Raw genomic sequence first — 18727 nt, 5'->3', positions numbered from 1 at the left:
CTCTGAAAAACACATTCCTACTGCACATGCATGAGGTAAGTTTAGTATGGAAAGAAGTACAGTATGACACTTTCTGGTAAGTATAGTATGGGAAAAAATACAATATGAAACATTCTGGTAAATATAGTATGGAAAATAGTACAACATGAAACATTTTGGCTACTTACAGCAAGTCCCTGGCCACCTCGATGAATAACCGCCTCCTCTCGGACTCTGACAGTAAGAACGATTTCCTGAAGCACTTGCACTACACTCTTCCTGAAGTCTTGCACTGAACTTAGTCACTAACACACAGAAGTCCGTTCTTTTCACAGTGTTCACTTTAGTCCAAATAATGTTCCATTAAATTTAAGTGTTGCACATTAACTTTTCCCAAGTTTTTTTAAGTTTCCAAAGCCAAAACAAAGAAGGTTAGTTACGTTAAATTTCTTTTCTACTTAGTCTTTTCTCCCAACTTGAAAACCTTAACACAACACACCGTTTTTTTCACTGCACAACACTCAAAATTCCCGTGTGGTCTAGTGGAGAAGTTCTTGCTGTTTATTCACTGTCAGAGCCCGAGAGTATCACTGGCAGGCGTCCAAGGGGTGCATCGGTGGGTAGTGGTGATGGCGTACCGACTACAGAAGACTCTGAAGACAGCCGCAAACTCACGTCGAGCGGTGACTCCACTGTAGCTGATGTGCTGGGCTGTGGCTCGGAGCATGAGGGCCTGTCTTGGGGAGGCAACGGAGTGGAACCAGGGCTTGGCACAGCGGGGGTCACGGGCCTGAAAACTGTCAATCGTTGACTGACGCAAGGACCGACGATTCTGGCGATTGATGATGCGCTGCCGGAAAGCACGCACTTCCTCCACGAGTCCCAAGGGCCCCATCTCCCTGTCGCAGTCCGGGTGTTCCAGGTAGTCTAGGACGAACTCTAGATGTTCCCGGAGTGCGCTCAGCTTGGGGATGGCTGGAGTAGTGTCCTGCTGGGCGGAGTCTGCATCATCATCGCCTTCGTCGTCGGAATCTTCAAGTTCGGGACTGACACCAGCAACCGAAGACGCGATCTCGATATCAGACAACGTCTGATACCCAGGATCGCCCTCGTCGTCGTCCAACCACTCACGAACATCGTCCACATCAACATCGTCGCCGTGCGTACGCAGCCGTGCATGGAAGTCATCCACGTCAAACCCTAGGAAATCGTACTCCACATCTGTTCCGAGAAGCAGACGAGACCAACCATTTTCAAGAGTTTTCACAGGGACTTCCTTCCATGCACTAGCCCAGTTGTACAGCGCTGACTTGATGTTGTAGCGGCGAAGGTTTTCCAAAGTCCGCTTGCCTCGAGTGTCACGTCCTTCCCTGCGCTCGTCCTCGTCCTCGAGAACCACCATCACCTCGTCCAGGAACTTCCGACGGTACAGGCGCTTTGTTGCCACGATCACTCCTTGGTCCATTGGTTGAATGAGAGCAGTCGTATTAGGTGGCAGAAACATGCACCTAATACGGCCATTCTCAGCAACCAAGTCCTTATCGCACGGGTGGGCAGGTGCATTGTCGAGGAGAAGGAGAGCCTTTACCTGGTCGCGAGGAATTCCCAGTGTCTTCGTCTGGTAATGTATGACCTCCTTGACGAAGTGATGGTGAAACCAGTCTTTGAAAATCACAGCTGTGAACCATGCTTTCAAAGAATGGTACCATACGACAGGAAGGACATCCATCACCCCACGAAGGCACCGAGGCTGCTTTGCACGGCCAACAATAACGGGCTTAAGCCGGTGCATGCCGTTAGCATTGGCACAACACAAAGCAGATATCCGTTCCTTAGAAAGCTTGCGGCCAGGTACACGCTTCTCCGTCTCATCGGCGAGAGTGTTCGTTGGCACCGAGCGATAGAATAGGCCAGTTTCGTCAGCGTTATAGACTTGACCGAGAGTGAGGCCCTCCCTGTCGATCAAGCCTTTCACCTTGTGCCGAAACTCGTCCACTCCATCCTCGTTAGCGTCCAATGCTTCGCCATGTGCTTTACGGTTAGTAAGGCCATGTCGCAACTTGAACGCGAAGAGCCAACCCTCGGATGCCTTGAAGTCTAGGGCGTCGTGAAGCCTTGCAAACTTCTCAGCAGCAGCCTTCAGCTCCGTTCCACGTACCATCACACCAGCTGCACGTTGCTGTCGATACCAAATCAACGTGGAGCGGTCGATCTCTGCATACTTGGGAGTAAACATAACCTTCCTCTCCACGTTGCGTTTGCTTCTCGACGAGAAGTCAGCCGTGTACTGCATGAGCTTGTCTCGGGAACGCTTGATATCAAACAAAGTCGACCGGGCCAGGTTGAACTCGCGGAGAATGCGAGAGGAAGACCAACCCGCATCAACCTTCTCCAATATCTCCCGTTTCTTCTCCAGAGTCAACACCACTCTCTTCCTTTTCTCAGGAGGCGGGGCCATCATCACACACACTAAGAGTAGGGCAGAGAGCAGCAGGAGGCCTTGCAGCAAGTACGGCACCACCACAAAAGTGAGCACGTGGGCAGCCATGACGAAGAGCGTAGGTCTTGTCGCGGTGAGAGACAGGCGGGAAGTGGGGAGGATGCAGCGGCGCTCTATCGGACGTCGGAGGAATGACGAACCAAAACAATGCTCTCACGCGGCGCGCGCGGCAAGTTCAAATTACGGACGGCAAAAAATCGAATTTTTTTCCAATTTTTTTGGATTTTCGGACCATTTTGGGAATGTTTGATCCCAGGACGATAAGGTTCGGTTAGTGGGGATGTTCGGTTATTGGGCGTCCGGATATTAGAGGGATTACTGTATATATATATATATATACACAGTAGAACCTCTCTCATTCGGACTATATGGGGGGAAGGGTTGTCCGAATTAGCAGATTGTCCGGACCATCAGGGTAATCTCCAGTTCATACCAAACTCTATCTACATAGGGTATGTTTGTTAATTATTAACATATGTGGCATATGTCAACCCTACGTAACTGCAAAAGATGAAAGGATACTAAAATAACAAAACTAATCATGTACGACAGTTTTGTATTGCATAATTTACAGGTAAGGCCATGACAAGAAACTAGCCTACATTTTAAATTGTAGTAAGTGACTAAGGCCCATGTAGGCAAAAAAATAAATTAATTAATTAACTGTAATATTTGGAATAAAAATAAAACTTACGTAGGCAAAAAATACATTGTCATCTTTGGCATATTGATAACACCCATATGGGCAAGAAGCTAATGTTTGATGTACAAGTAAAGCACATTTAAGTACAAAAAATAACCTACAGTAATCACTAAACACTGCAGAATATTCTGACCCATTTTTGTGTAAGCAAACTCCTCCTTTTAACACCTTTATTCATTACAGAAGCTACACTTGCATTAAGGGGCATTGTAAGGAGGATTAACTTTTGAAATACAGTGTAATAATATAAATGGCTGGTGAACTAGTTGATGGAACGAATGCTAGCGTGTGTTTAAACAGGCGCCCATGCTGCGACCTAGCGTGATCCGAGACTAAACGAATGACGATCGCTTTCCGCGCCGATACTGAAAATGACTTTAGAATTACTTTCAACATATTATTTGAGCTTATTATTTTTAAATTTTGTCCGGATTAACAGAAATCCGGATTAAAGGGGTCCGGACCAAAGAGGTTCTACTGTATATATATATATATATATATATACATCATGATCGTTCAATCCTGTGTTGCCCCATGAGGAGCGTAGGAGCCCGGGGTTAGGCAAGTTGGTCCTGACAATAAAGATGAGAGTGACCAGCCTCACTCTTCCGAGTGGCATTACGTGAGCAGTAAACCCCAACCACCCCTTAGATATAAACCTTCACCAGCTCAATCTGATTGGAGCGCCGTAATTACCCACTCAACCGCCAGAAGTCAAAATTTGGTTATATGGTTACCACCCGGCATAGTAAATAGTTCCTGGAAACCATTTGACTTTTCACTAAGTGTAGAGCCACCCACAGGCAGAAGGAAGGGGAAAGAATAGATGAAAGAGAGACATTTTATATATATTTCTGATGGTGATGAAATTTTTCCAGTTTTCCAAAAAATAATTTTTTCTGAAAGCCTCTTGGACCTAATCATTATGGAATTTAGGAATTATACTGTAGTGTTGTAGCTTCAAGCACTACAATCCGTGAGCTAGCAAACAGTTTGGTCTAAAACCCACCAGTTTCACGTCCACAGAACAATGATATCTGCTTCTACTTACTGGTGCGGTGAAAAATATTATTATGACTTAAGATACAGTACTTACAAATGACATGATCCGTTTTTCTTGTAAGCTTCACAGAATCTTTAATGTTTTCATACTGGAACACATTTCTTGAGCAAGTATCAGTGCGAGCATCGTTCACTTTAGCTACCCTTTTACCTGCAATACAAAACTTATAATTAATCATTGCCCTGACCTACCTTCCCACATTCACATGCAGTGGGTAATTCCACTGCATAGCTCCTCAATCCCATTTTGGATAGAAATAAGAGATATGATACTGTACAGGTTCTTATGCATCTACTAGCCTAATTTTGCCATGTTGGGATGGTAAGACATGAAAGTAGCTATTAACCGCTACATTCAAGAATGGTGGCAATGATAGGGCAATCTTAGCAAAGCATCAAGTCAAGGAGAAAAGAACTCCACTGTGCTTGTAAAATTTTGCTGATGGTGCCCTAAGTCTGTTCATCCTAATGGGTCTTTCCAGAGCTGAATTAACTAGTTCGGCATTAGTCAGGCTAAAATACAAAGAACAGTTGTGCCCCACTATGCAGTTGTGCCCCTCCCCCCATATAGTCCAGACTATATGGGGGGAGGGGTTGTCCGGATCAGTCGATTCTCCAAACCATCAAGGTAAGCCACAGTCCATACCAGAGTCATTATCTACATTTGGTATATTTGTTAATTCACTCTCACACACACACACACATAATGACAAGGTGAAGGGATATTAAACTATCTGAACAAAGTTTTTTGTGTTGTGTAATGTACAGGTAAGGGCATGGCAAGAAACTTAATTATAAATTATGGTATGTTAAAGGTCACACAGGCTTGAAAAATAGCCTAAACATCATTATACACTGCCCTATTTTCAGTCCCTTCATACATAAATGAGTTACTGTGAAGAAAAGAAATTTGTTGCAACAGACATATGTTTGTATTACTGCAGTAATATGGTGGTGTGGAAGAACCAACAACACAAGCACTCACCTCATCCTACCATAGATAGGCTTATGGACCTCAGTAATTTATAAATTATCCTCATACTTATGTTGAAAGCCAAACCTACCACTCCATATATTATTTCAGGCCATATTTAAAGCAAAATACTGTTAAGCAGTCATGAGTAGCAAACATCTTTGTGTTTAATAACTGAACAAAAAGCTTATGCATGATGACATCTAATTTATTGTGGTGGACTGTGGCACTGTCATGTGGCAAGGTGTGAGGGGGTTATTATGGTAACCATTCACGCGCCTCGCCAGATGCAGTATTGTTCACAGACTTTTCTGCAATTTATGAACTATGTATTAGTTTCAAACACCAAGAATTTCCATTTGTCCATCAGAGTATGTTTGCATCTGTTTAAATGTAAACCTGTCATGTACAGTAATCAGCAGCAATGAAATTTTGTGGTTACAAAAGTGTGTTGTGGTGATAACAAAGTTATGATGGTAAAAGGTGGCTGGTGGTTTACTGCTTGACTATTGGTGGTTACCATAGCACCCATACCTTGCACTGGGTAGACAGGTACACTAAGTGTTCAATAACCCCTCAGCAGTTTAACAGAAAACAGTGCTGTACTCACATACCACTACTCACGATCACTGTTGCATGTAGCATTCATAAACAGCCTCTTCTGGTTAGATTTTTGTCCAATGGTAGTTTTATAGTTTTTCATTTACTTTCACCACATTCACTGTAATGACACACTTTAAAGCAGGCTGCCAAAATTTTCTCTTTATTTTTCTTGATGTTTGATACAGTTTACTTCGTGATACCAAACTTGCTCATGAGTTTTCCTGCAACACCACCAGCTTCTGATTTTCCAAGAATTTTCACTTTTATCAGTAATATTTATCAGTAATAAGCCAAGAAACCATTTACAAAGCTGGGTGGTAACCATATAACTAAACCATACCTGCTCCCTAGGTGTCAACAAGTGGGTTGGTGGAGGGTTAGTGCCTCTCCCTGTAAAACAAATAACTCACGGTCGGAGGATCGAATCCACCCAAGGGTCATTGGTAGACATCAGGAAGGGCATCCGGTCATAAAATGCTACATGCTCCAGTCCAAAGTCCTCTATCCAGGGGCAACGCCTTAGCCCTTCGGGGATACCTGGCGTAAAACCAAATTATTATTTTTTTTTTATTTATCAGAGTCAAATGGCCACCCCTTACGGGATTATGCTGTCTGGCAATAGACAGATAAATAGATAATACTTTGTTCATGCTTAGTCTTGACACCTTTAGTCTTTGAAGAAGTTCCACTTGCATTATGAGAAGTCACAGAAAGTATTAACTTCAGAAATACGGAAAAAAAAGGAGGGGACGGGGATAGTTCGATGAACCTGCTATTATGAACGCCTGTACGTTTGAACAAATGTGACGAAGGAGCCACACGGCCTTGTGGCGACCTAGCTTAATCTGAAACCAAACAAAAAATGATTGCTTTTTACATGGCAGTTACAGTGGTCATGAAAATATTTGAATATTTTTGGAATTCATGTGGCTTCAATTTTCTCCAGATGAGCTGAAATCAGGACTAAAGGGGTCTGAACCAGTGAGGTTCTACTGTACTACATAAGTTCTACTTGGTCTCGCTTAGCGATTACAAGAATCGCTATACCAGTGGTCAGAGCCTAGATCCACTCACACCAGGTCAGTCAGCCAGACTACCAAATTATGCCCAGTAATGCAGTGACATCATGCACTACCTACCACGGCCACTCGTTCCACACATTCATAAAGCCTCCTTCAAACATACTGTATCGTTTATAAAGGCTCAAACATGCTTACAAGTGTCAGCCCTGGTCACCTAATGGATGCTCTCCATGCTGCTCGATCTCCAGCAGCCTCCCTATTCAGTCCCTTATCCCTGAGATCACACTTTATGACTCTGTCCCAGGTCTTTTTTGGTCTGCCTCCCGCAACCCTACTCCCGATGTTCACATTTCTCAATTTCTGCAGCCAACTGTCATCCCCAATCCTCTCCACATGCCCAAACCATCTCAATCTACCTCTCCTCATCACAACACTAATACACTCCAGTCCCATCCTTCCTCTTATCCATCATAAACCTAGCTCCCCCAGGCCTCTCATTCTAGGACATACAGCACACCCACCTCATCACTGTCATTTCTGTATATCTGAGCCTGTGAATATCCTCTTCCTTTATTGCCCTGGTCTCACTACCATACAGGATTATACTTCTAACACATGCTGCATACAGAGATCACTTTGCATGGAGGGGTAGCCCTCTCAATGTCAGTAGAGGCATCAGCACCCTGAACTTCCGACCACTCCTCACTCTAGCCACAGGACCATCTCTAGCCCCACCTCCAGCATATAACATGTCGCACAAAAAAACATCCAATCCTATGTCGCTCCATGAGGAGCGTAGGAACCTGGGGCTAGGCAAGTTGGTCCTGACATTTACGATGAGAGTGACCAGCCTCACTCATCCCTGAGTGGCATTACATGAGCAATAAACCCCAACCACCCCTTGGATATAAACCTACACAGGCTCAATCCAATTGGAACACCTTAATTACCCACTAAACCACCAGGTGCCATAATTTGGTTACATGGTTACCACCCAGTGTAGCAAATGGCATCCTGGTGTACAGGAAAACGTTTAGCTTGAGACAGAGAGAGAGAGAGAGAGAGAGAGAGCACTCTTCCACACACTTGAGAAACTCATCAGCAAGAACAATCTTTTCACACCTGACAATCTCCATGTACTCTCCCTAACACCGCACACATGAAACCAGCATTATCTTGCACTGTACTTCTAATACCACTACATCTCTTAACCTTTTGACTATATTGCGCATTCATGGTCGAGAGGGGGGGGGGGAACCCATGTGCCTTGACTCGACTGTAGTCCTTTTTTTTTTTTTTTTTAACCTACACGACTTTAACCCCTTACCCGCAGGGCGTCACTTTCGTGACGCTTGGGAGCAAGGGATCATACCGCGGGGCGTCACTTTTGTGATTCTGTGTTATTTTGAATTCGTGCGGGCTTTCACGTGGTGGCTTGTATCATCTGTCAGTACTACCAGTGTCCAGCTATACTTAGTTCTGCTAATGTCACCTGTACTCCCATCCACTGTTGACAATTTAGCCATTTTTCTTCTGTCCTTGACTCCTCCCTTCCTTACCTCCCCTCCATTACCCTCTCCTCCCACCTGATCAGCTGCACTGCGCAACACAATTGCTGGACGGATTTTTCCACTCCTTTTATCCATTGAAATGTGCCCTTTGCCCTATTCTTATACAAAATAATATATAAAAGAAAGAGAAAAGGTCATTGATACTGCGATATATCTGGAATGGGCTAATTATCACCTGGCAACACCTCACATGCACTCATTCGCTAATTTTCCTTGTTTATTTCCCCTTGAAATATGCCATATGACCTGTTCTCATAATAAAGATACATATAAGAAAGGAAGGGAGAAGCCTAAGTAATATTTACATTCACCTGGAACTACCTAATTTATTATGTATTGTCTAGATTTCCTGCCAATCATTTCATAGTGTATATATTAGAAGCTGTCACCACGCTGACATTGGCAGCCCTTCACTGCCCCTAGGCAACAACATTCAGTTTACTGTCGTTTTTCAAGGTGAAACCACGTCAGATTCGCGCCTGTCCAATTCTGCCGCTTTTTAGCCCCATACAAAGGGCCCTGTGACCTCCACCCCTACTAAACCTCGTGTGGAAAGCGGTAAAGGGCTAAGTGACTGCTGTGGAATGTGAACTGGCTAATTATCAATGAAAATGATGGACAGTGACTACGATCTTTCTGGTGACTCTAAAACAGCGTAAGTGGAAATGTAAATAATGTGTAAATAATGTGTAAACAGCAAGTGAAAGCAATGAATGTAAATATAAGTGAACAGTGGAAAACAGTTTTATAAGTTACTGCAAGTGACAGTGCATAACACAGTGTAAATAAAATAGAAATGTAAATAATGTAAATAAAACAGAGAATGTAAATAGAAATGTAAATGTGTAGTAAGATAAGAATATGAGTATATATACTAGGAGTAATGAAAGTGAAAGTTTCACTCTAGCATGTATGAATACTATGAGTTATGAAAGTGAAAGTAACAGATTCGCTTTCAACGCTAGTGTACAGGACGAGAAAGTGAATGCCTGGAGTGAAAATAAACTACTAGTACTGAAAGAAACTTATAGATAAATATTGTATACATAAATAAGCATCATAAAGTACTAGGAATATAAAGTGTGAGTGTGTTTATAAATAATAAATGACAGCTCTGCCTCAGAATACCATCGGGGAACCAGCACGGGAGGAAAGCTCATATGCGCTCGTAATTTATATTGCATTCACAGTTGTTGGTTTTTTTTTGGAATATGGATTCCAAACTACTTGAAATTCATAGAATAGTGGTTGTAGTTATAATATCAGGCAGTGGTAACCATATTACGGGGTATCGGGAAGTGTAAAGAGGAGACTTCATTACCCAACTTCAGAAGTCTCCACAAGCCCTACGGCACTCGACGAAGGCTCAACAAACATCCCAGGAGAAAGCTGAAGGTATGTGCCATATGCATATGTAATTATAATATTCTAGGACTAATAACTGATTTTTGGCAAATATTTTTAGAAAGTCTGCCGGAGCGCGAATATCCTAGCGGGACACGCAAATTGAGCCAAAACAACCCCGCGGTTTAGGGGTTAATCTACCACTCTTGCCTGAGTGTGGCTGTGATGCTAGTTGCTCTAGCTGCCACCAGCGTTGGGTGGCAGCACTTGTAATGTAAACATCCAACCTGCTTCAACTTGTGGCTGACTACCCAGGCACCACCTACATGCTCGAGTTCTTCTGCCTTGGACCTTTTTTTTTTTTTTTTTTTTTTTTTTTTTTAAAGCCTCCTTCAGGTAAGATTTGTGTTAGTTATCTTAATAACATCAAGATCAATACATATAGCTAACCGTCAGTATACATGCAATGCCAGAATAACGCACCAGTATACGAAACAAGAGTGTTTTCTGCTGGGATCTGATCAGGTGTTTCCATCCATTATCATTGTCTCACTACATTTCACATATAATGTATCTGTTGGAGGTATACACATATATATATGCAAGCTATTGTTGCTTATCCTGTCTGAGTTTATACTAGAAAAAAAGTGTTCATGAGTGATAAATGTGGGAGATAAAGTTATTGTGAAAAGATTGTTTTTAGGCATAGGCCTAACATGGGTAGAGCAGTGTTTTTTCCCCTTTGTCATACACGTCTCTTAACCCTTTAACCGCGGGTGTCATTCCAGAATGACAATGCAAAAACTGGACCAAACCGCGGGTGTCATTCTCGAATGTTTGTGAATATTTTGAATACCCCGGGTTTTTTCCGTGCGCCAATTGTTTCAAGTGAGAGTAGCTATTAAGTTCTTTCACTCCAGCCGACCCCCACCTCCCTCCTCCCCCCCCTGGGCCCCCCACCCCACCCCGGACCAAACACGCATCAGTATCTGTCCAGCTGTGTGAGTGACAACACTGTTGATGTGATAGTGAAGTGCAGGCAATTACAGTGCCTTTTACCTGCCTCAGTGAACACAGAGTGGGTGTTTATCGTATGTACAGTGTTCATATATGTTTATAGTATTATTATCAGAATGAGGTTGGCATTTGGTAATGGTGTGTGAGCGAAAAATAGTGATTACAACACCGCTGATGTGGCAGTGAAGTGCGGGCAATTACAGTGCCTTTTACCTGCCTCAGTGAACACAGAGTGGGTGTTTATCGTATGTGCAGTGTTCATATATGTTTATAGTATTATTATCAGAATGAGGTTGGCATTTGGTAATGATGTATGAGCGAAGGTAATGGTGTGTGAGTGAAAAATAGTGATTTTAGATCGCTCACTTCTAATGGCACTGCCCATCCAGTGATAGTCAACGAAATCATGAAACCTACATCATTGCAAAGCTGAAGGTTAGTACTTTCTAATGGTACCTTATTTTTCGCTCTAGATTTATTCTGTGCAGAGTTATAAAGGTTTAAAGTTTGTTTACATTTTGGTCGAAACCCCCGCGGGAGAGGACAGTCGGGGCAAAACAATGCCCACGGTTAAAGGGTTAAGTGTGATTAGAGGTAAACCACTGTGATGATGCCCCAGAAATTGGAAGACTGAATAAATTAGCTAAGCATTTCGTATCCAAATCTGAAAACAAGAAACTTTTTTTTTTAATGCAAGGAAGAAGGAACCAAACGCCAGGAGCCCGCAACCATTCCTTTGAAGAAAAAAACAAAAACAGCACAAAAGAGACCCAAATTCAACATCCGTTCATTTTGAGATGCATGGACACACTGCATTTAAAAGACTGGAGTTCATAGAAAGTAGGAAATACAGACAGAGGGAGACAGTTCCAGAGTTGACCTGTTGCATAAATGAAGGACTGTGAGTAACAGTTAACTCTTGTATTAGAAAGTTGAACAGAAATGGGATGAGAGTTTGTTGCTAGACGGGTGCTATGCGCCTGTCGTAGAGGTGGAGGGATACAAGCAAGCAGTTCAGAGAAGCAGTGACCATTGAAGTGGCGATAGAAAAGAGATAAAAATGCAACAGTGCAGCGAAGAGACAGAGGTTCAAGGGAACCAGTAAGAGGAGGAGAGTTAATGAGACAAAAAGCCTTTGACTCCATCCTATGGAAATAGAAGAGCTGTATGTGGAGCCTCCCCACACATAAGAGTTGTACTCCACACAGGGGCAAATAAAGCCTGTGTATAAAGTCAATAACTGTGCAAGAGTAAAGAAGGTACGGTGTAAGCTTAGCACACCTAATCTCTTGGAAGCAGATTTTACAAGAGATGTAATATGATCTTTCCAAGTTAAGTCCCGAGAGAATGAAACCCCAAGTATGTTTAAGGATGATGCAGGATTAAGTTGGATATTATTAAACATTAGTGGGCACTCCTGTGGAAGATTTTGTCGGGTTGATAGGTGTAAGAACTGAGTCTTTCATGCATTAAAAACAACAAGATTACTCTTACCCCAGTCAGAGATACGAGCCAAGTCAGACATTAGATGTGCCATAGCCTCATCCCTTGTTTGTTGAAGTAACTGCTGAGATAGACGTATGAGTGGACAGGGTTAGGTGTACAGCTTAGAAGGTCATTGATGAATAAAAGGAAGAGAGTTGGTGACAGGACAGAGCCCTGAGGAACACCAATGTTGATAGATCTAGGGAAAGAACGGTAACCGTCTACAACAGTAGCAATAGAATGACCAGAAAGGACTCTATAGATGAAGGCACAGAGAGAAGGATAGAAACCGTAAGAGGGCAGTTTGGAAATTAAAGATTTATGCCAGACTCGAGTGAAAGCCTTTGAGATGTCAAGTGCAATGGCAAAGCTTTCGCTAAAGTCCCGAAAGGAGGATGACCAGGAGTCTGAAAGGTAGGTGAGAAGATCACCTGTGGAGCGTCCCTGACACAACCTGTACTGATGATCAGAAAGGTTATGACAGGAATGATGTTTTAAAATTTTACTGTTAAGAATAGACTCAAAAACTTTTGAGACAGAGGATGTTAAAACAAATGGGCGATAGTTAGTGGATTGGAAATGGTCACCCTTTTTTGGGACAGGCTTAGTGAGAGCAAACTTCCAGCAAGAAGGAAAGATACAAGTTGACAGACAAAGGCAAAAGAGCGTACCTAGGTGGGGTGTAAGCACAGAAGCACAGTTCTTGAGAACAACAGAAGGGACCCCATCAGGCCCATATGCCTTGTTAGTATTGAGGCCAGTGATGGCAGAAAATACATCAGCTGAAGATATTTTAATGTTAGCCATGAGGAAGTCAGAGGGGAGAGGCGATGGAAGAACAGCACCAGAATCGTCTAAGGTGGAATTGGAGGAGAAAGTCTGAGTGAAGAGATCTGCTTTATCAGTAGAAGAAATAATTACAGAGCCATCAGAGTAGACAAGAGGAGGGAAGGATGATGAGGTAAAGTTGTTAGAAAGGTTTTTGGCAAGGTGCCAGGAGGAGTGGGAAGAATTCAAGTTGGAGAGTTGAGAGCATTTAGTACGGATGAAATTATTTTTAGCAGAGTGAAGAACAGACTTAGCACGATTCCGGGTAGAAACATAAGAAAGATGTGATTCAGGGGTGGGTTGGCTCCGGTACCTTTTATAGGCCTTCTCCTTGTTGTGGACAGCATTAGAACAAGTGTGATTAAACCAAGGTTTTCTTGCATTAGTCAGAGGATATGAGAAAGGAATCTATGCTTCCATGCCCAAGAGAATAACCTCCGTAATGTGTGAGGCATGCTCAGATGGCTCCCGGCCATGGAAGCAATAATCATTCCGAGGAAAATCAAAGAAGTACTGCCTGAGGGCCTCCCAATCAGCAGCTCCAAAGTGCCACAACCAACATTTCTTTGGAGGGTCCATAGGCCATTCCGGAGTGATAGAACAGGTTAAGGTAATAAGGTTGTAATTGGAGGACAGAGAGGAAAGATTAACAGTGTAAGCAGAAGGATTAGTTGCAAGGAAGAGGTCAAGTATGTTGGAACTCTCTCCAGGGCTGTCAGGGATACAGGTAGGGTGCCATACAAGCTGCTCTAGGTCATTAAGGATAGAAAAGATGCAGGCTTGTTCACCAGGTGGATCAGTGAAAGGAGAGGAGAGCCAAAAGTGGTGGTGAACATTGAAATCTCCTAGAATGGAGATTTCACAGAAAGGAGAAACAGATAGGATGTGTTCCATCGTAGAAGTAAGGTAGTCGAAGAATTTTTCATGGTCAGTAGAATTAGGGGATAAGTAAACAGCACAGATATATTTAGTCAGAGAATGACAGGAAAGCTGAAGCCAGAGAGTAGAGGATTCAGAAGAATCAAGTTCAGGAACACGAGAGCAAGATAAGTCATTGTATACATATACACAGCAGCCACCTTTGGCTTTGAAATGAGTATAAAGTAGGAGGATACAGAAGAGGGTTTGCTGTCAGTTGCCTCAGACAGCTTAGTCTCAGTTAAGAAGACAAGGTGAGGTTCAGAGGAGGAGAGGTGGTGTTCAACAGAGAGAGAAAGTTACAGGAATGGCTGCGAATGTTACAGAAATGAAGAAGTGAGTCAGACAGTGGGTCCAGGCAGCTCATCGAGTCATCACCGTGAGTGGGGTGCATGGTGGGGGCATTATGCCCCCCCGACCCCCCAAGGACTCCGAGTCTTGATTATTGGACGTCATTTTTCATGTTTAATTTTGAAAAGGAAGTGTAGTGTGTAATGTGCATGTAGTATGGTGTTGAAAGTTAGAGAAACTTGTATTGGAGAGTATGCTGGCCTACTCTTTATGTTACTGAAACAATGAAAAAATCCAGCAAAGGGGGATGGTCAGGAACTAGGCCCGAGGACTGATGAAACGGGAGCTCCAGCTCTCCCTGTGATCGGCTTTCCATCCACTTTGGAAGTACTGCCCTGCTCGACTGGTGCTACAGTCTATTCCTCCAATGAGCCAAACTGCTGTGTGGGTAAGGGACAATGTAAAAGAAAGCAAACTTCATACTTTTGCAATGAATGTATCAGTACACCTGCATTGTGCCTCATCCTCTGTTCCAGGATATATCACACTCAGAAGGTGTACAAGAGGGTATGTCAGTATAGGGTAGATAAACTGTAGATACATTATTTCTATTTTTCAGGAATATGATAGACTGTGATCCCATTGCAGTTGTATTTTTGATCGTTTAGATTTGCCAGAAAGTCATAATTTAATTTTTTGGAATATCATAAACGGTAATTGATTTCCATGGAAACTTTGGCAGTATACTTTTGTAGCTGTAACATATTATAGCATGGATAATTTCTATTTTTCAAGGAAAATGACAGAATGTGATCCCACGCCTCTGTGATCCCATTACAATTATAATTTTTATTGTTTAGATCTGCCGGGAAGTCATCATTTTGTTTTTTGGAAAATCACATCATTATTTTCCATGGAAACCTTGGCAATATACTTTTGTGGCTGTAAGACAATAAAGCATGGATCATTTGCAGCCTTTAGTGTGAATTCGACCACACACATATACATATTGTGGTAGGTGGGGGTGCTCACCATCCACTCACTCGATGTAGTGCTGCTCTCGGGTGTCTGCCCTTTCCTCTCCATCCTTCTTTCCTTCCATTCTCTTCTGTCTTTCTTTCCTTCATTCTTTCCTCGTCCTTCTGCCTACGGGTGACTTTACACTCCCTCTTCTGTCTTTCTTTCCTTCATTCTTTCCACTTCCTTCAGCCTGTGGGTGACTGTACACTGAGTGACAAGCCAAATGGCTTCCTGTGCACCAGGAAACTATTTACTATGCTGGGTGGTAACCATATAACCAAATTTTGGTGCCTGGTGGTTTAGTGAGTAATTATTGCGCTCCAGTTGGATTGAGCCGGTGAAGGTTTATATCCAAGGGATGGTTGGGGTTGATTGCTAATGTAATGCCACTCAGGGATGAGTGAGGCTGGTCACTCTCATCTTAAATGTCGGGACCAACTGCCTGGCCCCGGGCTCCTGCGCTCCTCGTGGGGCGATGTAGGATTGAATGATGGATGGATGATGGAAATACATATACTGTACACATATATATATATATATATATATCCATCATCCAATCCTACATCGCCCCACGGGAAGCACAGGAGCCCGGGGCCAGGCAGTTGGTCCCAACATTTAAGATGAGAGTGAAATATATACATATATATATATATATATATATATATATATATATATGCACACATACATATATATATATACTATCTCTCTATCTATCTATTGCCAGACGCCTCAATCCCGTTTGGGGTGGCCACAAACAAATCGCCTCCAAGTCGCCCTGTCCCCGCCATTTCACTCCCCTGCTCCCAGCTCCCACCCCCTCTCTCATATACCTCTCCACCCCATCCCTCCATCTCATCCTCGGCCTCCCCCTCCCTCTTTCCCCCTCCACCTCACTCACATACACTCTCTTCGTCAGTCTTTCACCCTCCATCCTCTCCACATGGCCAAACCACCTCAGTGTGTTCCTCATAACGCTTCCTATCACATCCACATCAACACCACAACGCTCCTTTATATCCTCATTCGTCAGCCTGTCTCTCCATGTGACTCCACAGGCTCCTCTTAAATAACTCATTTCCACTGCTCTCACTCTTGACTTGTGTCCTTCCAACAACGTCCAAGCTTCACTTCCGTACGTTAGAGTTGGTATCACAATACTGTCATGTAGTAACTTTTTCACTTCCATGCTCACTTCCCTGTTTTTTATCACTGCTTTCAAGGAACCAGCAACCTTTCTTCCCTGCTGTACCCTTTCAAGCACTTCACCCTCCAAACCTCCATCCTTACTCATCACACTACCCAAGTTCTTAAACGTACTCACATTTTCCAATTCCTCACCATCCAACCTCGCTGTACATTCACTGACTTCACCTCTCAAAGACCATCACTTTACTCTTCCCTACATTCACCTTTAGATTCCGTTTCTTACACACTCTCCCAAACTCATCCACCAAGCCTTGCAGCTCTCCTTCGTCTTCACTCAACAACACAGTATCATCTGCAAACAACAGTACAGGGAGTTTCCAAACACTATCCTCTCTCACCAGGGCCACTCCAACATCCACTACCCTACCGTGTACCTCTTTATTACCCCATCCATGTACAGATTGAACAACCATGGAGACATGACACATCCCTGTTTCAACCCAACCTTCAAAGAGAAAAATTCACTTAGTTCACCATCCACATGCACTGCAGCCTTCGCACCATCGTACATACTCTTCACAGCATTCAACAACTTTCCATCTACTCCATATATTCTTAACACTTTCCACAATCCTTGTCTATCCACCCTGTCATGTGCTTTCTCCAAATCCATGAATGCCGCATACAACTTCTTTCCCTTCTCTAGAAACTTTTCCACTAAAGATCTGAGAATGAATATCTGATCTACACAACCTCTTCCCTTCCTAAAGCCTCCCTGTTCTTCTCCAACTAATTTTTCTGTTCTTTCTCTAACTCTGTCAATAAGTATCCTACCATACACTTTTCCTATTATACTAAGAAGACAAATGCCCCTATGGTTACCACACACTTCTTTTTCCCCTTTTCCTTTGTACAAGGGAATAATTATACCTGACTTCCAATCCTCCGGGACTCTACCTTCCTCCCAGGCCAATCTGCACATCTTCCACATCCATTCTACTACTATCTCTCCCCCATGCTTCAGCATTTCACCACACACTCCATCAATTCCTGGGGCTTTCCCCGATTTAACTTTCTTCATTGCTTCCACAACTTCTATCCTACTGATTTCTTCCTGTCTTCTCACCTCCCTCCTTCTCCCAGCCATTCCCCAACCACTTATACTCGCATTACTTCCATCCTCTACGTTCAACAATTCCTTAAAGTGTTCTCTCCATCTGCTCACTTTTTCTCCCTTCTCCACTAGTAATCTACCATTTTTATCTTTCACTCCCCTGCTAACTTCACTTCCACCCTGTCTTACTCTTTTCACCTCTCTCCAGAACATTTTCTTACAGTCCCTCCACTTTACACTCAAATTTCTTCCAAATTCCTCATCCACTCTCTTCTTACTCTCTCTTGCTAATCTTTTCACCTCTCTTCCTTTCTACATATAACTCTCTCTTCCGCCTCTCAACCTCTTCCACGCTTCCTATTTCTCATCCATTCATTGTATGCTTTCTTCTTTTGTGCCACAGCCTGTTTCACCTCTTCAGTCCACCACGCTGTTCCTTGCACCCCCCTCCGTCTTCTCTTCCTTCCACACACCACATCACATGCTGCACATATTTCTTCTGTAAATATTCTACACACACCTTCCACGTCTCCCATCTGCTCCAATTCATATTTGCCCAATCGTTCCTCCACTTCTCTCTTATACTCTGCCTTTTTCTCATCCTCCTGTAACCTTTCCACTCTCCTTGCAACTACTCCTTCCTCTCGTCTTTCCCTTCTTCTATTCCTCCAACTTTCTTGTACTTTAAATCTGGCCATCACCAAGTAGTGGTCAGAAAGTCCACTCCCCCAACCTCTATACACTCTTGCATCCTTTACACATCTTCGCATCCTTTCATCCACAAACACATAATCAATCCTTGCCTTCCTTTCATTCAGTTCACCACCCACCCTTCTCATCACTCGCCATGTATACCTGTGAATCATTTTATGCCTGAAGAGGGTATTGGCTATCACCAACCCCCTCCCAGCACAAATGTCCACTAACGCACTCCCATTCTCATCTATCTCAGCAGGCACACCCCACTCACCAACTATTCCATCCACCTTCACATTCCCAACTTTACCATTCATATCACCAATCAAAAACACTCTCTCATTCCTTCCAAACTTTTCCATGCACACTTCTACATTTGTCCAGAACTCTTCTCTCACTCTTCTAGCACGATCTTGCGTTGGCGCATACACACACACAATCGCCCACATTTGTAT

At 43.3% G+C, this 18727-nt stretch overlaps 1 protein-coding gene across 3 annotated transcripts in view; it reads right to left on the bottom strand.

Annotated features, from left to right (window-relative positions):
* Polr1C (RNA polymerase I and III subunit C) overlaps positions 1-18727 on the bottom strand; it is a 98319-nt gene that overhangs the window by 19668 nt on the left and 59924 nt on the right. For 2 of the 3 annotated variants that reach the window (XM_080282374.1, XM_080282373.1), the window contains exon 7: positions 4279-4395. The exons of the other annotated variant lie outside the window; for it this stretch is intronic. In XM_080282374.1, the coding sequence (XP_080138500.1) occupies positions 4279-4395 (117 nt within the window). The remainder of the gene's footprint in view (positions 1-4278; positions 4396-18727) is intronic. 3 annotated transcript variants of the gene reach the window in all.

The sequence above is a fragment of the Coenobita brevimanus genome, chromosome 93 (assembly GCF_032717465.1).
Source record: "Coenobita brevimanus isolate Jiangsu-jjx chromosome 93, ASM3271746v2, whole genome shotgun sequence".
In the NCBI taxonomy this organism is placed as follows: domain Eukaryota; kingdom Metazoa; phylum Arthropoda; class Malacostraca; order Decapoda; family Coenobitidae; genus Coenobita; species Coenobita brevimanus.
Note: the sequence above shows the minus strand (reverse complement) of the source record. Positions and strands in the feature narration are given on the sequence as shown.